The sequence below is a fragment of the Cervus elaphus genome, chromosome 9 (genome assembly GCF_910594005.1).
Source record: "Cervus elaphus chromosome 9, mCerEla1.1, whole genome shotgun sequence".
Lineage (NCBI taxonomy): Eukaryota > Metazoa > Chordata > Mammalia > Artiodactyla > Cervidae > Cervus > Cervus elaphus.
In genome coordinates this window covers 70033138-70059022 of record NC_057823.1, presented here as the reverse complement: position 1 = coordinate 70059022, position 25885 = coordinate 70033138, and the positions used below count along the sequence as shown (strand labels likewise).

General features: G+C 39.7%; 1 protein-coding gene across 2 annotated transcripts in view; it reads left to right on the top strand.

Annotated features, from left to right (window-relative positions):
- SOX30 (SRY-box transcription factor 30) overlaps nucleotides 1-1335 on the top strand; it is a 38087-nt gene extending 36752 nt beyond the window's left edge. Inside the window, exon 5 of one of the 2 annotated variants that reach the window (XM_043914038.1) lies at nucleotides 788-1335. In XM_043914038.1, the coding sequence (XP_043769973.1) occupies nucleotides 788-1169 (382 nt within the window). In that variant the 3' untranslated portion in view covers nucleotides 1170-1335. The remainder of the gene's footprint in view (nucleotides 1-787) is intronic. The other variant, XM_043914039.1, reaches the window with a different exon arrangement.
- Nucleotides 1336-25885: the final 24550 nt, after the last annotated feature.

Genomic DNA, 25885 nt, shown 5'->3' with positions numbered 1-25885 from the left:
AATTTTGGATAGACTTTTCTGTATATCTTCCTATGATTCCTGTTTTGTGCCTTTGAAGTGGAGAGTAATACTTTTTAAAAAACATTGACAAGTAAAATCGAATGGCAGAATTTTAGATTTGCTTAAAAGAATAACCTTTGGTTTGTAAAACAGCAAAATAATCTTTTCAATTCTTCATATCCCCATTCTCCAAATTTTTATTTTTTGAGAAACAGTCTGAAAAATTAGTTTAATATCAGTTCTAAGTCATTCTAGTATTAAGAGTGTTTTTAATATAATTCATTACTGAATGTGAATTTAAAAGTTAAATTGTTATCCTCTGAGTGCCCTCCCTCCACCCCCAAGAATTCTTGGTTTCAAGCAGTTTCGCATTTCCCCCAGCATAAGGTTTGTTTCAGATAGTAGTAAGAACAATTGTTACACTGCTTACCAAGTGTCAGTTTTTAAGCAAGCACAACAGGTGCCTGCATTTCTAAAACCTTACATGGCATAAAGCATTGTGAGAGAAAGGATCTGATAACTGTTAATAATTTTTCTTTTATCCAGGCTACCAAAAGATAAGAAGTCTGAGGCTGATGAGAGATATAGTTACAAGCTTACTTTGCCAATTATTTCATGTTAGGACTAGGCAACATGTGGATGAATACATGAAGTGGTTGCAAAAAGTTAACCTTGGGAGCTCTGTAGGCTCCAAAGATGATGTAGTTAAACTTGCTCAGTTAATCTGCACACAAGACAACATGTGGGCAATGTATGATATAATTCCTTTTTTGTCTTTCTGCTACAGCACGTGCCCTTACAGTCGGCCTCCCTTTGGCTATGGAAATTTTCCAAGTTCAATGCCAGAATGCCTTGGTTATTATGAAGACAGGTACCAAAAACACGAGGCTATGTTTTCAGCTTTAAATAGAGACTATCCTTTTAGAGACTACCCAGATGAACGCGCTCACAGCGAAGATTCTCGAAGTTGTGAGAACATGGATGGGACTTCTTGCTATAACAGTCATAGCCACAGTGGGGAAGAATACTTAAATCCCATGCCTCAGCTGGACATTGGAGCCTTGGAGAATGTCTTCACAGCTCCGACATCAACTCCCTCTAGTATCCAGCAAGTCAATGTCACTGACAGTGATGAGGAGGAAGAAGAAAAAGTGCTCAGGAATTTATAATTTTAAAACAAATATGCACAGAAAATAAACATTTCTTAAAATATATTCTGGGTCACTTGGTGTGAGAAAAAAAAGCCTAGAATGCTTTGCTGAGAGTTTTCAGCCATGATTTGAGGAGTCAAAACCAAATGTAATTTATGCCTTCATAAAGTTTTGATTAGTGAAACTGGAGTCTGATGTTTCATCATAGGAATATTTAAGATATGAAGTAGTTTATTTTTATGGCTGAAATTTGCATCAGCATATATTATCATTACTTTATCTTGGAATGTGCAAAATACCAAATCCTTACAATTATATGTGAGAGGAAAGGGAGTGTATAATCTGTCATAAGTGTGATTTGTAGTTTATCTCAGGACGCCTTTACTTTTCTTTATATGATTTTTTTTGTTTGGTGTTAATGTAATACTTATGGATATTTCAGTTTTTGTGTAACATTTTGAAAATATTTTGATAACTTTTAGTAGTAAATTGGGACTCAGTTACTAAATTTAATTTACACTAATAACCAATTATAAGTTGCAAATGTGTTTTAATGGAACCTGAGTAATTCCTTCAGCTAAATTAGTCATTTCTGTTCCTAAACATTTTCATCATCTTTTTTGGATATATTTCCATTTGGTGTGCATTGTTCTACTTGTGTTATAATTAAATAAACGTAGAGAAAATTGTTCTTGTTGGATGTTTTCTGTTTAGGGGATAGAAATAAGCCAGACGAGTGTTTTTCAGATGAGAATGGTGTCCATACCACATGCATATCTTTATTTTTACTTAATAGTCTCTAGAATCGTACAGATCCTATTAGCTTACTTGAAGCTGCATCAGCGAAGATGGTGTGCACATATTCTGATGCCGTTTCCAGACTCTTTAAAAATTGTCCTATGACTTAAGCACTCCCCTCAATGGAAGAGCTCTTCCAAATTTGGTTCAGGCAGTTGTCTTTAAAACCATAGAGTTTATTTAAGAGCATGTGGGATTTGTTTAATTCACAATGAGCAAAAGAATTCTGTTTGCAGTGTGACCTCTTGGTAAATACCCATTTATGAACAGAGAGAAACATATTAGAACTGGATCAGAACTACCAGAGTTGGGATCAGGGTAGAAAAGATATATTAATACAAGACACAAAGTGAATTGATGATCAGATGTAACCACAAACCAATACACCTTTCCCTCAATGATCTGTATGATTTATGCAAATTGAGATTTTTTTTTTACTTAAAACTGCTTGGAAGTTGTGTATGGAAACCTGTTTTAAGCTTCCGACTTCTTCCTTTACTAACCCTGTATTTGTCCCTTAAGCAAAGGCTGTTAATGTGTAATATATTTCATCAACCATAGATTTATTGTATATAGCATTTCCTTTTCCCAATAAAATTTTTATTTTCATATTTTATATTCATTATTACTCTGTGCAGTGTTATGTGAATGTGGTTAAAGACCAAAACTTGAATTTCTTGGTAGAGAATGAACATGTAACTTCATGTTGGAACTACAGCACATTTAATGTCTATACCTGACAGATGTCTACACCATTGTATGTGAGTTTGAGCCATTTTGTTCCATCTCATTTTAATAACACCTTAGATATCTAACTGGGTTTAGAGTAACTTACTCTTTTTTACTGAAGTATAGCTCATTTACAATATTATACTAATTAGTATTAGATGTACAACATAGTGATTCAGTGTTTTTATAGATTATACTCCATTTAAAGTTATTATAAAATACTGGGTATATTCTTTGTTCTGTACACTATATCCAGTAGCTTATTTTATACATGGTAGTTTGTACCTCTTGACCTCCATCCCTATTTTGCCCCTCTGCCAATCCTTCTTCTTACTGGTAAGCACTAGTTTGTTCTCAATATTTATGAATCTGCTTCTGTTTTGCTATATTCATTTGTTTTATATTTTAGATCCCTCATGTAAGTGAAAACATACAGTATTTATCTTTCTCTATTTGACTAATTTCATTAAGCATAGTAAGGAATTACCTGACACTCCAGTAGTTAGGACTGTGGGCTTCCACTACAGGGGGCATGGATTTGATCCCTGATCAGGGAACTAAGATCCTGCATGCTGCATGGCACAGCCAAAAAAAAAAAAGCATAATACTCTCCAACTCCATCCATGTTGTTGCAAATGGCTAAATTTCATTCCTTTTTTATGGCTGAGTAATATTCCACTTTGTGTGTGCTTGTGTATCCTTATCCATTCATGTATTGATAGACACTTAGGTTGCATCCGTATCTTGGCTATTGTAAATAATGTTGCTGTGAACGTTGGGGTACATGTTTCTTTTCAAATTAATGTTTTCATCCTCTTTGGGTACATACCCAGGAGTGGAATTGCTGGGTCATATGGTGCCTCTATATTTAGTTTTTTGAGGAACCTTCATACTGTTTTCCACAGTGGCTTTACCAGTTTACATTTCTACCAATAGTGTAGTATGTGCTAAATTGCTTTCAGTCGTGTCTGACTCTTTGTGACCCCATGGATTGTAGCCTACCAGGTTTCTCTGTCCATGGGATTCTCCAGGCAAGAATACTGGAGTAGGTTGCCATTTCCTTCTCCAGGGGATCTCCCCGACCCAGGAATCGAACCCGCATTTCTTATGTCTCCTGCATTGGTAGGCGGGTTCTTTACCACTAGCGCCACCTGACTAGGGTTTCCTTTTCTGCACATCTGTGCTAACATTTGTTATTTGTAGACTTTTTGGTGATAGCCATTCTGAGAGGTGTGGGACAGTATTTCCAACAGAACTTGTTATTATAAATTGGTTGAGGGAATGCCTTTGTAAGGCAGTGGAATAATATAGAGCGTGGTTCAGTATTTCCAAACTGTCTGTCTGTAGGCTAGTCCTGCACTGCAAATTCTAACCCCTCAATCTTCATTTTAATGACTGTTGAGTCACGGCAACCCTTTTTAATCTTCTCCCTCCTCTTCCTTAATGCTGGGAACAGAAGTCAGTCAGATGGTTTATAGATCTACAGTATAATTTGGGCTGGGAAATATGGGTATCTCTTAGGTGAAACAATATCCAGTAGCAGTTAAGCATGTCTAGATACAAATGCCCACAGCTGTTCATTTATAACTCTTCAAACCATTGTTAGCTCTGACTAGAGACCCTCTAGACTAAATGGAGTGCTGCCTCTGGAATGAATTCATTTGCCTCTCCAAGTTGTCAGAGTGAAATTCTCTTAAGCTGGAAACCACAAGCGCATTCTAATAGATTTCGATGCCTTGTTCATTCCTATTATAAATTGGAGGGGCTTCTCTGGTGTTCGAGAGGTTAAGAATCCACTGTGCAATGCAAGGGGCACTGGTTCGATCCTGGTCCAGGAGGATCCCACATGCCATGGAGCAACCAAGCCCATACACCAACCTACTGAAGCCTGCACACCTAGAGCTCGTTCTCTGCCACAGAGAAGCCACTGCAGTGAGAAGCCCATGCATCACAACTAGAGAGTAGCCCCTGCCTGCTTCTCAAAAATCTTGCCATGAAGAAATCTGTTGACCTCAGTTTATTTTGTGCTTTTCTACCTTAGCTTGAGTATACTTTTTTCTATTTGTTTTTTTTTAACATAATGTCTACTAACAGAATCCACTCTAGAAAATGCTACTTATAGTTGGTTGCTTCAGTTTTCAATTGCTGGCTTCCAATTTGGTTTTCTGCATAAACTGGAAAAATCCTTAAGTCCTTTACTGAAAGAAGGTTGTGGCTCATTAAACTGTTTTCTGCATTAAGTATCTGATGGTCTTAAAAGGTTGAAGAGCTGAAACTTAGAGTTGTTTTAAATTTCGATTGTCCACTAAACTGGCTTTTTAATGAAAGTTGATACTGCATCCAAAGCTTCAAGTGGACAAATGTATTAAATTCCCATATAAGTATACTTTTCACAGTGAAAACCAGCTGTCAGAAGGATTATTTCTGAGCCAAAAATACAAGTACTTCTGAAAGTACTAGTTTGGAACTTTTATCATTTGATTTCAAAATGAAGTTCTGGGGATTCTATGCACAACTTGCAGTATCTTAAAGAGATATAATTTTGAGGTGAACAGTGTTAGTCTGAAAAAATCTGGCCTCTGTGTTAGGATAGATTCTACTGAGGAACATCTTTTTCCAGTGTTCTGAATCATCTTAACTGTTAAGGATTTTAGGTTCCAAGGGCTTCAAGTATAAAACTACTTTTCTTGTAAGAAAGTTACTTTCTAGTTCTACTTGATAAGAAGTTCTACATGCTCTAGACAGATTCACCCTTTATCTCTACCTTCTTCCTTCTAACTGCCTGACCTAACCCTGCATCTTTCTGATGCGTAACATATAGGAATCTTAGTTAACTTTTCACTAAATGATGAATGCTTGCAGGAAAAGTGGGGAGATGGAGATGTAGGAGGAGAACTGTTTGGTATACTTTTATACCTCTGGCTCCTCTGAAACCACTTCAGGAAATGTTTTGTTTCTAAAAAATTATGAACAGCATCTTATATGTATTGTTTTTTCAAAGGAAGAGCTTCCAAAAGCTATGTTTTCGCCTGTATTACGTTGCACACAGTCTATGGAGGCTGATAACCTCTCCTGGAAAGGATCTTTTCTTTTAAGTTGTGCATAATCACTTGGGTCACAGCAGTGGAAATGTATAGGATGACCAACGGTCCTGGTTTGCTCAGAACTGAGGGGCAAGTTTGGGGGGGAGGGGAGGATCTAGGACCAGTGCTAAAACCAGGGAATTCCTGAGCAAATTGAGATAAGCTGATCATTCTAATGATTAAAGTGAATATTGGATCATCTGGATCTATGTAGATCTACACTTAACGCCTGTTGTGCTATGCAGTTGTAGAGTTTGAAATCACTGAACTTCACTCACAAAAGCAGATTATAGCTGAACTTGTGTCAGGCCTATTCGAAAGGTGTGGGGTAAGTGCCAGGATGCATATAGCCTGTAAGAGAACTGGAGACACATAGCTATTAGTACCTGGGGTGCTTTTATCAGACAGCTTCAACCTTACAGGAAGACAGAGATGATCAAAGCTGTACCTTTTAGTGATATTTCACTTTATAAACCAGAGAGTGAAAGCATTTTTGTGAATTTGGAGTTTTAAAGTTTTTACCATTTCCCCAAGAATGATAGTGGAATATTGGCCAGAGTCTTTTGTTGTTGCTCAGTTGCTCAGTTGTGTACGACTCTTGGTGACCCCATGGACTGCAGCACGCCAGGCTTCCCTGTCCTTCACCGTCTCCCGGAGCTTGCTCAAACTCATGTCCATTGAGTCGGTGATGCCATCCAACCGTCTCATCTTCTGTCGTTCCCTTCTCCTCCTGCCTTCAATGTTGCCCAACGTAAGGACCTTTTGCTCCTCTGTCCATGAAATTCTCCAGACAATAATACTGGAGTGAGTAGCCACTCCCTTCTCCAGGGGATCATCCCGACCCAGGGATTGAACCCAGGTCTCCTGCATTGCATGCAGATTCTTTACCATCTAAGCCAGCAGGGAAGCACCCGCCAGAGTCCTTAGTACAATGCAACGCAAATATGGGCTGTTTGGGCACACCTAATATTCTAACTCTATCGTTTTTTAAAGTATCCCTGAGATACTAGCTATGATGGTGTTTTACAAATGTGGTCAGTACGCTGCTTCCAACAAAATAATCTGGGATCCTTGTTAAAAATGCAGCCATTCCCTGTATCTATAGAATCAGAATTTCTCTGGCTAGAACCTGGGAATATTCATTTTTAATAAGCTCTTCAAGGTATTCTTAAGCACTCTTATCTTTGACACCGTGTAAAGTTTGCAAGGCATTTAAAATTTTGCCATGAAAACAATGTAACTGTGCTAAAGGGAATTTTCAGAGAAGAAAACATCTGTGATCCATCCAATAATTGTTTTTATTTTATGATGGTCTTTCTATATTTGCCCATATACACACATTTTCACACAATTGTAATCACAACACATACACAATTTTGCATAGACACAAATTTGCATTTCCTCAATATTTTATCATGAGCTGATTTTCATACTGTATAGCTTCATAAATGATAACCTTTCATGTTTGCATAATATTCCTTCAGACAGATATGCCATAATCACATGAAAGGGTTAGGATTGCAGTCTCTTCCAAATTGGTTTCAGTAATTTGTCCTAGTAATTGTTCAATGATAAGATTTCAGAGTGAGCACTCTTACAGACTAACGGAAGTGGTACTCTGAGCAGCCATAATTTCAATGATATGTTGGGTTTTTATGTCATTTTAGAGGTCATTTTACATCAGAGGATTGAATGGCTAAAGCAAGCAGTCTCATTCCTAGACTGGACTTTAGGTCACAATGCAAAGGATGTTGAACAGAGCACATGGAAAGAAAAGTGCTGCACTATGACCCTTCCCACAAAGGAAACACAACAGTACCTCTTTCTGGACAATTTTTGCAGTCTCCTGTTTTAATTGCTAATCATTCTTCATATCTCAGTTTAGATATCTGTCAATTTTCTCCTAATGACTGCTTTTCTTTTCTTTTAAAGTAATAGAACCCTGTAGTTTTAGCTATGTTTCATCTCTTGAAGCAAGGTGTGGTGTCAAGTACCTAAGGTTCTTGACTATGTCAATGGAACTTTCATGTGCAACTTCCATAAAATACCCTCAGAGAGGTTAGCCCTTTCTTTGTCCCTTTTTCCTTTCTACTGGCAGGAATATGCAAGTGATGGCTGGAATCTGAGCAGCCATTTTGGACCACAGAGACCTCATGCTGAGGTTGGTAGAAAAACAAGAGAGAAGTAAAAACACCATACCAGCACAGAATTACTTTCCTCAAGGCTTTTATGTGAGGTAAAAGTAAATTTTAGCTAGTTTAATCCACTGTAATTTTGTGTTTTATATCACATGCTGCTGGACCAAATTCTAGCTCATTCAGAATACTTCCACTCCAGAAAGATTTCTCTAATCCTCAAAGACTAAGTTAGTTGTTCCTGCTTTATATGACACCTTTATTTATATCTCCTACTATATTCTAAGTTCCTTGAGAGCCAATGAGAACAAATATTCTAGAAACTAGAAAAATAAATACATGATGGCCAATAGAATAACAAACACAGCCCTGTATTCACAGCTTTGTATTCATGCAAGCATTTTTCTAAGTGGACATGATAAAGCAACTTTACTTTTTTTGTAGAAAGTGTTTCTCTAAGAATGTAGCTGTGGAGCCACCATGGCCATGGTGGGTAAAGCCCATCTTTTGTAGAAGCACATGATGCCAACAGGGAAGTAGAGACAGGATGATATAGAGAGAACCCACACTCAGTTTTTGGTTCCCTTCACTACAGAGTACAACCTCACACCTGCACTGCTCCTTGAGCCAGTTAGCTAGTTCAAGCTTTTTTTTTTTTTATCCGCTGTGGTAGTGGGTTTCTACATTTTGCAAATTAGTCTGCACAAACATGGGGACATATAAAAAGGCACCTTTGTGGGATGCAAGGAGCCATCTAACATCTTGAAACCCAGGGAATACTTTTGACATTGCACAGTTTTTACCTCTAGTGATGCCATAGAGACTAGTGTTTAAGAATTTCTATCCATTTTGGGATCAGGCATAATTGAGGAAGAGGCCTGGGTTTGTCACTTTGGAGCTATGTTACATTGGGCAAGTAACTTCACCTCTTTGAAACCTCAGTTTTCTGAACAATAAAAATAATAATTGTTTCTTAAATAATAACAATAAAATAATAATTGTCTCATAGGATTATTGTTGAGGATTAATGACTATACTCAGTGTTGTGCATGCTCAATCAGTCATGTCCAATTCTTTATGACCCAATGGACTGTAGCACATCAGGCTTCTCTGTCCATGGGATTTTCCAGGCAAGAATACTGGAGTGGATTACCATTTCCTCCTTCAGGGGATCTTCCTGACTCAGGGATTGAACCCATGTTTCCTGCATTGGCAGGCAGATTCTTTACCACTGTGCCACCTGGGAAGCCCATATACAGTGCTGGGGGCGTATTATTAGCAGCAGTTGTGTCTTGATGTTCCCCTCTTGTGTTTTTAGCAACAGCACACAGCACCCCCTCCCCATTCTATCATGTCTCTGGGACATCCATCTTAAAACCTCCAAGTTACTGTCATGAGGCCAACTTGGAAAAAATGACTGGGAGAGAAATTAGTTTTATCTTACTGAAGTGTTCTCCTGCCCTCAGTGTTTAGCTTTTCTTTTTCCTTAAGATGTGGTGATATAATTGTTAGGAGGGGACCAGCCACTTACCACCTCCTCATATTTGTATAAAGCCTTTCAGTATACTTGGACCTCTCCTTTGAGCACATGAAAAACATAAGTTAAAGCTGAAGAAACTGAGACTCAGTGAGGAGCAATTGACTTGTCCCACATCAAGGAGGTCCTCCATTCAAGAGCAGAAATCAAGTCTACCAGGGAATGGTTCAACCTCATACAGAGATAGAATACATAAATTGGTAGTTATGACGTATTCAAGCATTTTCTTGAAATGTCTGTAATATTATGATTTATAACAAAAATATAGATTTTGTTTTTGTCTCTGGCACAGAACTTATAAAACTCTTGGAGTTTCCAAAGTGATCAGAGCACTAGGAATATCTTTTGGTCTAGTAGTTGGTCTTTGACCCTGGTTCCTGATACAGGGTTCCTTGAAACCCTTGTAGTTTCCTAAGTGATAGGAGTATCTTTGCTCTGATAACGTGACTCTGTGTGGGTTCCTGGATGATTCCTGGGTGAGGGCTGGTCAACCAGAAAGACCAAGCCAGGATTAGAGGCTTGGAGTTTTCAGCCCCACCCCTGATTGTCTTGAGAAGTGAGAAGGGCTGAAAATGGAGTTATTGATCTATCATGCCTCTGTGAGAAAGCCTCCATAAAAAATCCCCAAAGTATGATGTTCAGAGAGCTTCCAGGTTGGTGAATACATGGAGCTTCTTGGAGAGTAGCATGCCTTGAGAGGATGTGGGAGTTCTATCCTCTTTCCCCCGTACCTTGCCTTGTTGCATGTCTTCATCTGGATGGTCCTGATGTATCATTTTATAATAACCTGGTAATCTGATAAGTAGAATGTTTCTCTGAGTTCAGTGAGCCACTCTAGCAAATTGGCTGAACCTTAGGAGAGGGTAACTGGAAAGTTTCAGTCCATAGCTGGTCAGTCAGAAGCACAAGTGGTAACCTTGGCTTAAGACTGGCATCTGAAGTAGGGTGGAAACACTTTTGTGAGACTGACCCCTTCACCTGTGGGATCTGATGTTACCTCAGGTAGATGGTGTCAGAATTGAGTTACATTGTAGGATACACAACTGGTGTCATGGAGAACTGCCTGTTGGTGGTGTGGGCAACACCACCACCCCACTCCACATTGAAGGTGGTAATCAGTGCCCTAAGATAAAGCTGACATTTCTTTGTTCTAAATTTCTTTCTATAACAAATTTTACTCTTTTCAGTGAATTAGGAAAACACAAGACGGCTCTAAATCCTAGGACTATCTTTCTATAACTTTTCTGTGCAAATTTATTATGCATATATTTTTTTCTTGTTCAATCGCTCAGTCGTGTTCAACTCTTAGTGACCCCATAGACTGCAGTACAGCACATCAGGTTCCCCTGAGATATAAAATTAGAAATGTTTTTTTCTAATTTTAAATATATTCATTGTTATTTTATGCTTGTAAGAATAATGATTATTGCAAAAATGTATAGCAGTGAACATACTAAAAAGTATAAATCACTGTATTCAGTCACTCAGAATTAATCATAGTTTATCAGTCATTTTGGTTCATATAATTTTGCAGACTTTTCCAACATATACATAGTTATAAAAATGAGATCATAATGGGACTTAAGATGCAACCCCCTCTTTTATGTAATATGCCATTAACATTTCCATGATACTAGATTTCCTCTACAACATTTTTATAAAGTTAATATTATGAAAATTTTCAAACTGTATAAAAGAGCATAAATACTATAGTAAATTTTCTACACCTATCACTCATATTCAATAATCACCAATTCTGTAATTCTTATTCTCCTCTGCCATGGAGTTTTAAAAAACAAATTGCAAATATTATATTTTATCCATAAACATTTCAGTACTGAAAGATTGGGACTCTTAAAAAAAACAACAAAATTGCGATCATTGATTAATATCACATGCCCACAGTGTTCACCTTCTCCAGTTGTCTCATAATGACCTTTTTTTTTAAAAAAAAAAAAATTGTATATCTGAGGAAAGGATTCAGGATTCAAGGAAAGTCTACCCATTGCATTTGGTTCACATATATCCTAAGTCTTTTTCTCTGTATGTTCCCATTTGGTATTTTTTTTTTCTTGTTGGAGAATAGACTAGGTTTGTGTAGAATACTTACATTCTGAATTCTCCTGATTGCATTGACTTGCTGTCATTTAACATATTTCTCTGCCTTCTGAATTTTCTATAAATTGATGATTAGATCTCAAGGTTTGATCAGGTTTGAACTTCTTGGTGGTGGGTTATATTTCTATAAGGAAGTGCTAATCTAGAATACATTTTTAATGGTTTACTTGTATAGGTATAATCTCTTTAACCAATCCCTTTCTTTTGGAATTGAAATCATTTCTGACATGTATTATGATTATCAACACTGAGAGTACAACAAATTATTTTCTTTAGAATAGACTTCCTGTAAGTAAATTCAGTGCCAGAGCTTTAAAAGTATGATCTTGTAAAAGTTTCCATGATGTTAAAATTTTAAGAGGCTCTCGGTTCCTCTTAAAATGAAGGTCCTTTCAAGGGCCTTTCAAGGACCCTATGGTCCTTGTACCCCATGTCCTCAGCCTGCTTTCTTGGAAAAAGTTTAGCCAAAGAATAAGTTTTAATCATAGCAGTCATTTTAATGACTTTTCCATAGAAAATGCAAAAAACAAAGGAAAATAATCAAAACAAACGAAAACAGTCAAAGGAGACCAAATAATAATAGTTTAGTCATTAAGCATAATCAAGGACATTTAGTTCCTTCTTAAGTGAAAGTGAAAGTCACTCAGTCGTGTCTGACTCTTTGAAACCCCATGGACTATAGAGTCCATGGAATTCTTCAGGCCAGAAAACTGGAGTGGGTGGCCTTTCCCTTCTCCAGGGGATCTTCCCAACCCAGGGATCAAACTGGGGTCTCCTGAATTGCAGGCAGACTCTACCAGCTGAGCCACAAGGGAAGCCCAAGGATACTGGAGTGGGTAGCCTATCCCTTCTCCAGCAGATCTTCCCAACCCAAGAATTGAACCAGGGTCTCCTGTATTGCAGGTGGATTCTTTACCAACTGAGCTATCAGGGAAGCCTCAGTTCCTTCTTCAGGACTATATAATATTCTGAGTCATATCCTGTGAGCTGTCCTATAGATACTGAAACCCTCACCACAAGGGAGAAGTTAACTACATTATGACCAGATCATAACCATGACATAAGCTGCCACAGTTCTGAGAATTGGCCTCAAGGAAATGGGAACAAATGGGCCAGACAAGCTATACTTAAAATAATCAAGATGATGCTGGTCAGACCACCAATGACCAATTTCAAGATGACTGTCAAGCTGACTGTACTGTTTCTACACGTAGCCTGCTTCTCTCAGTCTATAAAAGCTCTAGCCCATTGATTGTCAGGGGAATGGGGAGGAGTCAGCCTTTGAACAAGAGTCTGCCCACTCTCCCCTGGTTGCTGGCATCCAAAATAAAGCAAACTTTCCTCTCCACCAACCTTGCCTCTTTATTGGCCTTTGAGCAACGAGCAGCTGGACCCCACTTTTGGTTACACTCTGACTAGGCCAGAGCACAAAAACCCCACAAAGTTTTGATCTAAGAATAAGTCCCATTCTACTGAGGTGGCTCTCACTTGGGTTTACTGTTGCCCATGCCAGTGAGCAGTACAGAGGCTATACATAGAACCAGGGCTCCATGATGGAGAATGAAGTCATTCTCTACCCCAACCCAGGCCTCCCTTCTTCTCAGGCCATGCCCACACATCTCAGTCCCAGCACCTTTATCACACTGAGTGAAAAGACTCAGCATGTGGAGAGAAGGGTCTGCCAGCTCAGAGGAGTGCTCATTCCCCAGGGCTCTTTGTTAGGTTCATAACTTCTTGTGACACCACGGATACTGAACTTAGCTCCTCCCACGCGGTAACTTGTTTGCCATTGGGCCTAGTCAAGGGTTCAGTGCAATAGGCAAGCTAAGTCTCCCCCACAGGTTTTGTTGGGAACCGAAACATCTGAATCATTTTAGAATCTCTAAAAGCTCAGTTTTTCACCTTGTCCACTGTGGTTTGTAGGAGAATGGAGGGGTAACCCCCACCCCACTACCAGCCTGGGAGTGTTGAACTCTTGTCATATAATTTTGCAAACCTGTATCAGGCAAGGTAGGGAAGGTCAGCTTCTGACTCCCCTTGGCCTGAAAAGACAGTCCAGAGCCCTGATGAAGACAGAAGCACTTCCCACTTGCAAAGGATCTTACTGAGAAAGCAAGAAGACCAAGCAGGTGACTTTAAGGAGCAAAGAGAGGGGACTTGAGCCAAGGCTCTCTACTCCTGCTGCCTCATGCTGGGTGGGACCACACCTTGTAGCAAATGGACAGGTGTCAGGGTAGATCTGGAATTGGGTAAAGATGCTGAAAATAAACAAAAAGGATAAAAGAGACTGCCAATTCAAGACACTGAATTCTGCTGCCTCGAGAGGAACTTTAACGTTCCAGCCATGTTTAGCTTATCAAACCTGGGTGGAGCAAAAGCCCTAGCATCCACTCACTCCATCAGAAACAAGTCTGAACAAGCAAGGCACTGTCCATCAGATAGCCATGAATTTTGACAGTTCAGTTCTGACCACAAGCCAAATGTAAATTGAGAACTCCAAGTCATCCATCATGCTTTAGCCATGCATGAAGTCAATATCCTGTCTTCGAGAAGCACACAAAAGACCGTTTGAGTAGGAAAGTCCCACCAAATCCTGCTGAAACACATAACCCACATTTGGATCATCTTTCTGAACAGTGTCTTGATTTGGAAGGCACAGCTGTTGCTGAGATCCCTGAATACAGTATGCTGTTCTCTGTGGAAGTGAGGGTAGATTAGTGAGGTTAACTTGAGATGCACTAAAGCCCTCCAGACTGCCCCTTTCCCCAGACAGCCAGACTGCTGGCAGTCAGATGCTGGTGTTTGCCATAGTATCCATGTCTGCTAGCCAGTGGGCAAAGCTGGGTGGTAGCTGAACTTTTCGTAGGACTTTAGGAATGTCAACACCCCTCTTGGGAATTTGGTTCCATTGAACCAAGGCACGGACAGACTCTACTTCACACTGGGAAGTTCTCTTAGGAATCAGCACTCAGCACTTCTGTTTTCTAGAAGGATGATGATTCGGAGAAGTCGCCTTCTCTGACTCAACCCCCAGAAGCATGGTTTTTAGTGAGTCCCATGAAACATGAGACATGGACCAAGGACAAAACCAGAATCAGGTTTATGCCTCTAACAGCTGTAGTTTTCAAATTGTTTCAGGTTGCAGAAGTTCAGGCAACAACTGCAGATTAATTCCTTGCTCTTGGGATGAGAGGTGATGGGTGCAAATATAATGGAAACACAACTGCCATGACTATTTTCTATGTCCGTAAATCCCAAGTCCTGTCTCGGGTTCTGTGAAATTAGTGACCTGTTACAACCTAGCTAAACAGAATACATGGAGTTAGGTACCCCAAACCCCTATGATTTTGCAAAGTCAGACTAATATTTTCTCTTAAAGATGCCCCAGGCTCTTGGAGTTCTAAGAGACCTTAAAGTTATCTAGTCTATATACAGGAATGGCATGGTCCTCCAATATCACTCCTCATTTGTGTGTCCAGACAATTGGACAGATTGCTTTATTAAGGACGAACATGTTTTAAAGGCTTTTGATACACACTGACAAATTGCTCTCCAATAAAGCTCAAAGCAGGGGACCAGCAGTATCTGAAAGACTACAATGCAAGTTTTTTAGGACCTTCACTAATGTGAAAGTGAAAGTCATTCAGTCGTGTCCGACTCTTTGCGACCCCATGAGCTCTAGCCTACCAGGCTCCTCTGTCCATGGCATTCCCTAGGCCAGAATACTGGAGTGAGTAGCCATTCCTTTCTCCAGGGTATCTTCCCAACCCGGGGTCAAACCCAGGTCTCGTGCATTGCAGGCAGATTCTTTACCATCTGAGCCACCAGGGAAGCCCAAGAATACAGAAGTAGGTAGCCTATCCCTTCTCCAGGGGAATCATCCCGACCCAGGAATTGAACCGGGGTCTCCTGCATTGCAGGCGGATTCTTTACCAGCTGAGCTACCCCTGAGATCTCATTACTTCTGTTGTTCTTTTATTATTCTGCTGTCTGTATGTTTTGAGTATCAAAACAAGGTACAGAATTCCTAAAGGCAAAACCACACTTTGCAGTCCCTGTGGTAAGAGGCATACTGAACCCATAATAATAATGAACCAACATTTACTGAACATTTACTAAGTGCCAAACATTAAGCATTAGCTCTTAGGGTTCACAATGACCCATTTCATTGGGAAAACTCAGAACAGCTGAGCCACTTGCCTAATGCCACACAGGGACCAAGCTTGGGTAAGACTGACAAGAGCTTGCACACAAACTCATTTGCCTTGCTGCTTCCACATGGTTACTACAAATAAATATTTGTACATAGGTTGATTAATTCGTTGTTTTCTTCTGGTAGGACAGACTTGAGCAACTCGGAAGGGAGTAGCCATAAAAATGGGCTAAAAATGCAGTCCTAGTTCTCTCAGTCAGTCCTGACTGGAATAGCCCCAATGGATTTCAGCAATGTTAAGCTGAGTTTGAGGGTATGACCTGAGGTAATATTTTTATTAAGAATTTCTTATGACTGGAAACTCTAAGAAGTAAGCTTGAATTATCCCATATAAAAATATAGCCATCTAAGATCATCAGTGGCATTTCCTTTTTATAGTGTGTGGTGCTAAAAATAGCCCCAAACTCCTCAACCCAACTTTCCAGCTTTTTAAAAGAACAGTACTTATGAGGCTGTCTGAATGCTTGTGACTGGTAGGATTTATTCCATCCAGTGTTTCCTGTGGCTTCCCTGAAGGAGAAGGTAAAGGGTTCAGAACTGATGGCTATTACCGTCTCTTTGCTGCCCAAGGATCTGTGAGGGGTCTCTGGCTGCCAAGTGAGAGCCAGAGAGACAGCCCTCTACAGAAGTGAGGTGGGAATGTGAGGCCAGAGAAAGGGAGAGGCCATGAGGGCTTTTATGGAGAACTCAGAATTAAGTCAGATGATCTGTCCTAGGTTCAGTGGGCTGAGAGAAAAAACAGACCCCCTTCTCCATATGTTAATAGTTGTCCTGTGGGCAGTCCTGCTCCTACCAGCTCAGCACTCCATGTCTGATGGGACCTGAGCCATCAGGTCCCATGTCTGATGGGACCTGAGGAGGGACTGCAGCTTCTCGGAGTGTGAAAGGTCAAAGTGGAGAGCGATTTTGTAAACAAAATTAGTCCCTGAAAGTTTCTGGCCCTTGCCAGCTCCTTGTCTTCCACAATATGTCTACCCTTCCTGCTATAGTGCCTGTGGAAAAATTCACCACGTTTCAAGATTTCTTTAAAAAATTTCTGGAGGTATAATTTACATATTGTAATATGTGCCCATATTAAGTGTATGTACAGCTCAATAAATTTTGACTAAAGTGTGCACCCATATGAGCTTCCCAGATGGCTCAGTGTTAAAGAATCCACCTGCCAAACAGGAGATGCAGTTTGATCCCTGGGTTGAGAAGGTCCCCAAGAGAAAGAAATGGCAACTCACTCCAGTATTCTTGCCTGGGGAATCCCATGGACAGAGGAGTCTGGTGGGCTGTGCAGTCCATGGGGTTGCCAAGAGTCGGACACGACTGAGAGAGCAAGCAGCAGCGGCAGCAGTGCACTCGATAACCACCACCACACAATCAAGATTTAGAACACTTCTCTAACCTCAGGAAATTCTTACCTGCCCCTTCCAAGCGATCCCCACCCCCCCACCTCAGGCCACCACTGATCAACCTTCTGCTGCTGCAGCTTAGTTTTGCCTTTTTCAGGATCTCATATACATTGAACCAAAGGGAATGTAGTATTTTGCTCCCAAACTTCCTTCACTCAGCGTAAAGTTTGTGAGATTCATCAATGTTGTTGTATATATTAATAGTTCTTTGTTTGTTGCTGAGTAATATACTGTTCTATGGATGTACCATGATCTGTTTAGCCTTTGAGTTAGCGTTGTTTGGTTATTATGGATGAAGTTTCTGTGCACATTCATATAAAAATCTTTTGTGAGTGTGTGCACTCATTTCTCTTGGGCAAATACCTAGGAGTGGAATTGCTGGGTCATAGAATAAATATATGTTTAACTTAATAAGAAACTGCCAAACTGTTTTCTAAAGTGGAATATCTGAAAGTTCCAGTGCTTCACATCCTCAACAACACTTGGTATTGTCAGTCATTTTAAAAGTCATTCTTCCTATGATTCTCAGTCAGAGTTTCATACTGAGTGAAGTCAGACAGAGAAGGAGAAATATCATATGTCATTCCTTATACGTGGAATCTAAAAAGAAATGATACAAATGAACTTATTTACAAACAGAAAGAGACTCACAGACTCAGGAAATGAACTTATGGTTGGCGGGGGCAGGGGCGGGGGGTGGGAGGGAAGGGATAGTTAGGGACTTTGGGAAGGTCATATAAAAAAATTAATTTAGTCAATCTAAAATGAGTAAAAAGTGGTATCTCACAGTGGTCTTAATTTGCATTTCCCTGATAACCAGTCATGTTGAACATCTTTTCCTGTGCTTGTTATCCATTCATATGTCATGTTTTATAAAGAGTATATCCAAATCTTCTGTCCATTTAAAAAGATTGAGTTACTTCTTTTTATATATTCTGGTTACAAGCCCTTTATCTGATATTTACGCTGCAAATATTGTCTTCTAGATTGTGGCTTGCTGTTTATATTTTTTAATGGTATCTTTCAAAATGCAGAAGTTTTTTTTTTAATGAAATCTAATTTGTCAGTTTTTTCTCCTGCCGTTTATACTTTTGTGTCCTGTCCATGAAATCTTTGCCTCCCTCAGTTGTGAATATGTTCTGTGACTCTTCTAGCAATTTGTAGTTTTAGCTTTTAATTTTGGCTCTATAATCTATTTCAAGGTAATTTTTGTATACAATGTGAGGTAAAGGTCAACATTCCCTTTTTTCATACAGATATCCAGTTGTTCCAGTACCATTTATTGAGAAGATAATTTTTCCCCCTTCTGTCAAAACTCTGTTAAACACAAATGTGCATTTACTTCTAGTTCTGCTACTCACCAGCCTCATGACCTTAGAGCAAGACTTAGCCTCTCTGCGTCTCTGTTTCCTTCTGTAAAGTGGGATAAGAGCGTTTATTGCTAGGGTACTTTTTTTTCCCTTCAAAGAATATGTAGAAATTATTTGCCCCTGATATATATGTATAAATGATTTGTCTGGCACAGTAGGTCATAACTATGGAGTGAAAACTAGTATCAATTATATATACAAAGCTGTTTCCATTTCTGAAGCACTTTTGAATATATTACTTGGTATGATCTTATCCGGTTCTATTTCATGTTTTAAGATCCTGTAAATAAGATAAAGAACCACAAGATAGTCATCTTTACACTTCATCTGTATTCAGTAGAAGATGTAGCTGTAATTTCTGGAAGGGTGGAGGCTGTGTTTGCTTTACATTCTCTCCTGGTACTAGGCAGTTCCCGGCCACTACCACATTGAGTGATAGTGTGATTTCATTTAGTACGACAAGAATTTATCTAAGTTCTTGAAATCAGTCATGTTTCCAGTCTTTTCTCTTATCTCTTTTTGCCTCTCTAGAGATCTCATGGGTTCCGAACCACCTTTGATAATCAGCTTGTGACTCCCACATCCCACCCTCCACCTGGCTTGATTGCATCCTCCATTGTGTTTCCAACACCCTCACATTCAATATGTCTAAAGCCGTACACAATGGCAGTATCTGGATCAAAGCTCTTTTAGTTGCAAGAAGCAAAAACTCACTCAAATTAGTTCAGATAGAAAGCAGGGCTTATTGAAAGGCTGTAGGGGGAGTCTCACACAAATGAAGGGTAGGAGGCTTGCAGGAAAGCTTGCTTGACTTCAGTGACCAAGAAGAGTACCACAGAATAATAGCATTTGAAACAAAGTCAGACCATATTTGAAGAGGTGAACATGGTACAAGACATCTTTTCCAGAAGATGAAACAGCTTGTATAAAGTCAAGAAGATAGGAATGTGTACTTATTCTTGAATTCAGCTTGGTACTGTGGTTATTTGGGAGTCCAACTCATTTTTCCAACTGGATTCTGAATATGAACCTGAATTTGTATTTCTTTATATTGTGTTAGAACAAAATGATAAAGATTATCACCACTACCACTGTCATCATCATTATCATCATTACTACCACAACTATTTATCTAACACATGATGTGCCAGATATAGCACTAAATTATTTTCCACACTTTTTTTTTTTTTTTTCTAATCCTCAGAGTACCTTTGAAGTACTCTGAAGTCAGGAAGGTTGATTCCTCCAGATCCATTCTTCTTTCTCAAGACTGCTTTGGCTATTCGGGGTCTTTGGTGTTTCCATATGAATTGACAAATTTTTTTAAATTAATTGATTTTTTAATCAAAGGATAATTGCTTTACAGAGTTTTGTTGTTTTCTGTCAAACCTCAACATGAATCTTCCATTAGGTATACATATGTTCCCTCCCTTTTGAACTTTCCTCCCATCTCCCTCCCTGTCCCACCCCTCTAGGTCGATACAGAGCACCTGTTTGAGTTTCCTGAGCCATACAGCAAATTCCCGTTGGCTATCTATTTTACATTTGGTAATGTAAGTTTTCATGTTACTCTTTCTACACATCTCACCCTCTCCTCCCCTCTCCCCATGTTCACAAGTCTATTCTCTGTGTCTGTTTCTCCATTGCTGCCCTGTAAGTAAATTCTTCAGTACCATTTTTCTAGATTCTGTATATATGTGTTAGAATATGATATTTATTTCTCTTTCTGACTTACTTCACTCTGTATAATAGATTCTAGGTTCATCCACCTTATTAGAACTGATTCAAAGGCATTTCTTTTTATGACTGAGTAATATTCCATTGTGTGTATGTACCACAACTTCTTTATCCATTCATCTGTCGATAGACATTAGGGTGCTTCCATGTTGTAGCTATTGTAAATAGTGCTGCAGTGAACAATGGGATACATGTGTCTTTTTCAATTTTGGTTTCCTCAGGGTGTATGCCTAGGAGTGGGATTGCTGGGTCATATGGTGGTTTTATTCCTAGTTTTTTAAGGAATCTCCATACCATCTTCTGTAGTGGCTGTATCAATTTACTTTCCCACCAACAGTGCAAGAGCATTCCCTTTTCACCATACCCTCTCCAGCATTTATTATTTGTAGACATTTTGATGATGGCCATTCTGACTGGTGTGAGGTGATATCTCATGATAGTTTTGATTTGCATTTCTCTAGTAATGAGCGATGTTGAGCATCTTTTCATGTGTTTGTTAGCCATCTGTATATCTTCTTTGGAGAAATGTCTGTTTAGGTCTTTTCCCCACTTTTTGATTGGACTGTTTGTTTTTCTGGCATTGAGTTGTATGAGCTGCTTGTATATTTTGGAAATTAATACTTTGTCAGTTGTTTCATTTGCTAATATTTTTCTCCCATTCTGAGGGCTGTCTTTTCACCTTGCTTATAGTTTCCTTTGCTGTGCAAAAGCCCTTAAGTTTAATCAGGTCTCACTTATTTACTTTGGTTTTTATTTCCGTTTCTGCAGGAGGTGGGTCATGGAGGATCTTGCTTTGATTTATGTCATCAAGTGTTCTACCTATGTTTTCCTCTAAGAGTTTTATAGTTTCTGGTCTTACATTTAAGTCTTTAATCCATTTTGAGTTTATCTTTGTGTATGGTGTTAAGAAGTGTTCTAACTGCATTCTTTTACATGCAGCTGTCCAGTTTTCCCAGGACCATTTATTGAAGAGGCTGTCTTTGCCCATTGTATATTCTTGCCTCCTTTGTCAAAAATAAGGTACTCATAGGTGCATGGCTTTATTTCTGGGCTCTCTGTCTTGTTCCATTAGTCTATCTTTCTGTTCTGTGCCAGTACCATTGTCTTAATGACTGTAGCTTTGTAGTATAATCTGAAGTCAGGAAGGTTGATTCCTCCAGCTCCATTCTTCTTCTCAAGACTGCTTTGGCTATTTGGGGTCTTTGGTGTTTCCATATGAATTGAGAAATTTTTTGTTGTAGTTCTGTGAAAAATGTCATTGGTAATTTGATAGGGATCACATTGAATCTGTAGACTGAGTTTGGTAGTATAGTCATTTTCACAATATTGATTCTTCCTACCCAGGAAAATGGAATATCTCTTCATCTGTTTATGTCCTCTTTGATTTCTTTCATTCAGTTCAGTTCAGTTCAGTCATTCACATGTGTCTGACTCTTTGTGACCCCATGAATCGCAGCACGCCTGGCCTCTCTGTCCATCACCAACTCCCGGAGTTTACTCAAACTCATGTCCATCGAGTCGGTGATGCCATCCAGCCATCTCATCCTGTGTTGTCCCCTTCTCCTCCTGCCCCCAATCCCTCCCAGCATCAGGGTCTTTTCCAATGAGTCAACTCTTCGCATGAGGTGGCCAAAGTATTGGAGTTTCAGCTTCAGATCAGTCCTTCCAATGAACACCCAGGACTGATCTCCCCTAGGATGGACTCGTTGGATCTCCTTGCAGTCCAAGGGACTCTCAAGAGTCTTTTCCAACGCCACAGTTCAAAAGCATCAATTCTTCAGTGCTCAGCTTTCCTCACAGTCCAACTCTCACATCCATACACGACCACTGCAAAAACCATAGCCTTGACTAGATGGACCTTTGTTGCAAAGTAATGTCTCTGCTTTTTAATATGCTATCTAGGTTGGTCATAACTTTCTTTCCAAGGAGTAAGCGTCTTTCAATTTCATGGCTGCAATCACCATCTGCAGTGATTTTGGAGCCCCAAAAAATAAAGTCTGACACAGTTTCCACTGTCTCCCCATCTATTTCCCATGAAGTGATGGGACCAGATGCCATGATCTTAGTTTTCTGAATGTTGAACTTTAAGCCAACTTTTTCACTCTCCTCTTTCACTTTCATCAAGAGGCTTTTTAGTTCCTCTTCACTTTCTGCCTTAAGGGTAGTGTCATCTGCATATCTGAGGTTATTGATATTTCTCGTGGCAATCTTGATTCCAGCTTGTGCTTTTTCCAGCCCAGCATTTCTCATGATGTACTCTGCACATAAGTTAGATAAGCAGGGTGACAATATATAGCCTTGATGTACTCCTTTTCCTATTTGGAACCAGTCTGTTGTTCCATGTCCAGTTCTAACTGTTGCTTCCTGACCTGCATATAGGTTTCTCAAGAGGCAGGTCGGGTGGTCTGGTATTCCCATCTCTTTCAGAATTTTCCACAGTTTCTTTCATTAGGGTCTTTTGATTTTTTGTGTACACTTTTTTGGTCTCCTTGGGTAAGTTTATTCCTAGATATTTATTTTTGTTGCAGTGGTGAATGGGATTGATTCCTTAATTTCTTTTTCTGATTTTTCATTGTTAGTATATAGAAATGCAAGTGATTTCTGTGTATTGATTTTGTATCCTGCAACTTTTCTAAATTCACTGATTAGTAATTTTCTGATACTATCTTTAGGGTTTTCTATGCACAGTATCATGTCATCTGCAAGCAGTGAGAGCTTTACTTCTTCTTTCTGATCTGGACTCCTTTTATTTCTTTTTCTTCTCTGATTACTATAGCTAGGACTTCCAGAACTATGTTGAATAATAGTGGTGAAAGTGGACACCCTTGTCTTCTTTGAAATTTTATAATTGAGAAATTTGAGGTAGAGAGGTATGTTCTTTAACTCGTGCAAAGTGATTACTTAAAGGGCACAGGGGAGAGACTGGAATCCAACCTCGGTCTTGTTCCTAAAGTCCTTTCATTTTGAACTTTACTTAGCTTTCAAGCATTTTACTGTTTGGCTTACTTTTTGAATGAAAAAAGTTTCTATGTGATTGACATTGGAAATTCTCACAGTCATATGTGTGTGTGTGCATGCTATGTCACTTCAGTCATGTCCAACTCTTTGCGACCCTATGGACAGTAGTCTGTGTGGCACCTCTGTCCATGGGATTCTGGGCAAGAATATTGGAGTGGATTTCTGTGCCCTCCACCAGGGGATCTTCCCCACCCAGGGATCGAACCTGTGTCTCTTACATCTGCATTGGCAGGCAGGTTCTTTACCACTAGCACCACCTGGGAAGCCCTCTCATAGTCATCTATAGCTATTAAACTATCATTAGTGCAATCCTGAGACTAACGATCTTTAATGATGACTTTGTTCATCAGGAAGGTTTCTGGCTCTTTGAAAAGGACAGAAAATCATTTCTTCTGACCAGCCCTTCTTCAAATGGGATCCTAATCCTTAAACCTTGCAGGAATACTGATGCTGGGAGGAAGTAATTCTCAGCTCCCATTAGTATTGCTAATATTTGGGCAATCTGCTCCTTTTAGACTTGCTTCTTTGGCTTGGCTTTTCACTTAGAAAACTTTGGTTACAGAGAACACAAGGAAAGGGCCTTGCAAATAATACTGATCAATAAGCTTCAAGAGGCAGGGAGGATATAATGGGCTTAAGTGGTCCCTGGTGATCCTCCTGAGCCAAATGTACTTTCAAATATCTAAAGCAGTGACTTTTAAAACCCAGGTTCCTAGTCAGTGAAGAAGACTACCTTGTACCTTTGATGAGAGAAAATCTTCAAAGGCTCTCATCTTCAGTCTCTGAATCATGGTCTCCATATGCCACTGAAATTACTCATAGCCTGTTAAAGAGGAAGTGGGGCTGTGGAGGGGGACCCTGGTTCTAGAAATAGTATGAATCATTCCAATGTGGTGAATGGGGCACCACCGACTGTTGGCATTATATCCCAATTCTACTCTTCCTTCAGCATCCGCTGCCTGCTCTGGTGATCTGACATGCAGTCTCATAAACCCAACTTTTAGCTGGATGCTAACAGCAATTGTTTGCATCTGTGTAACTCTTTGTAGTTTGCAGTGTTTTTTGAATCACTAACTGATCCTTCCATGTATTCATTCATTCAGTAAACACATAGTTAGTAATAAGGAATATGGGCCCACCATAGGTCAAAGCATTGTGCCAAATATGGACACTATAGTGATGATCAAAAGAGTCATAAGGTTTTGGTCACTGCCATTGTGGAGCTGATGGTGCAGTGGAGTGTTTTGCTCATTTTAAACACATTTCAGTGAAATCCAGTTGAATTGTGATGTATAAGGTATTTCTTACTGAAGGTCATAGTCAAAAACATGGAAACATACAGGTTTAGTGGAGGCTATCATAAAAGATTCCTCTAAGTATCCTCCTCACAGCCACTGGAGAGTTCATGAAGGCAGCTTAGGAGACAGAAAATATTATTACTGTTCTTGCTTATCCATCGGGTATTGTACCTTGCAAGGTAAGCAAAGGTGATCAGACACATTTGGTCCTTGCCTTCAATTCTTTGGGGGCTCCCCATTATCCTCAGGATGTAGGCTCAACACCTTAGGCTGATACAGAAGTCACCTCTGGATCATCTGGTCTCTCTGTCTCTCTGGCTCCCTTTACCACTATTCATATCACTCATTCCCTCCTCCTCCTCAGATACCCTTTTGACGCCAGATACCTGAAAACACCTCCTCACCTTTGAACACTCAGCTAAAGTGTCACTTCATCTGTGCCTTTGCCATGTTCCTCCAAGTGAAACTGATTGCTTCTTGTCTGGTCTTTCACTGTCTCCTTTCTTATCCCTCTTCTTCTTCTGTTCATGGCACTCTTTTTCCTTTGAGAAGATCCCCTCTCCCCAACTCTCCATGTGGTGCTGATGACAGGCAAGGTCCATAGAGTAGACTCATGATCCTGCCCTGCTGCTCCTGCTAAGTCGCTTCAGTCATGTCCGACTCTGTGCGATCCCATAGACGGCAGCCCACCAGGCTCCCCCGTCCCTGGGATTCTCCAGGCAAGGATACTGGAGTGGGTTGCCATTTCCTTCTCCAATGCATGAAAGTGAAAAGTGAAAGTGAAGTCGCTCAGTCGTGTCCGACTCTTAGCGACCCCATGGACTGCAGCCTACCAGGCTCCTCCGTCCATGGGATTTTCAAGGCAAGAGTACTGGAGTGGGGTGCCATTGCCTTCTCTGGATCCTGCCCTAGAACCCCATATTCTAAATATTGCAGTTGGTCCAAGAATGGTATATAACCCAAGCAAAGCCAATCACAGCCCAAGAGCTTTTATGTCAAGAGGGTTCAAATTGTGTCTCTAAATGGTCATTAATGTACAGTCTCTAACTTTATATTTTCTTGTTTTTCTACAGCTGTCTCCTCCTATCACCTATAAATTCCTCAAGGCAGGGACTTTAATTAAATAATAGGTATGTACAAATTTGTGTATATTTTTTCTCTTTGTAGGAAATTTTTTGGCAATGTCTCTGTAGAAAAATTTAAAAATGCACAAAAAGGTTGTTAAACACTTGTGGTCCTTCCTCTCTCAGAGGCAATTTAACACCATTTTTATAATGCAGATACAGGGACTTCCCTGG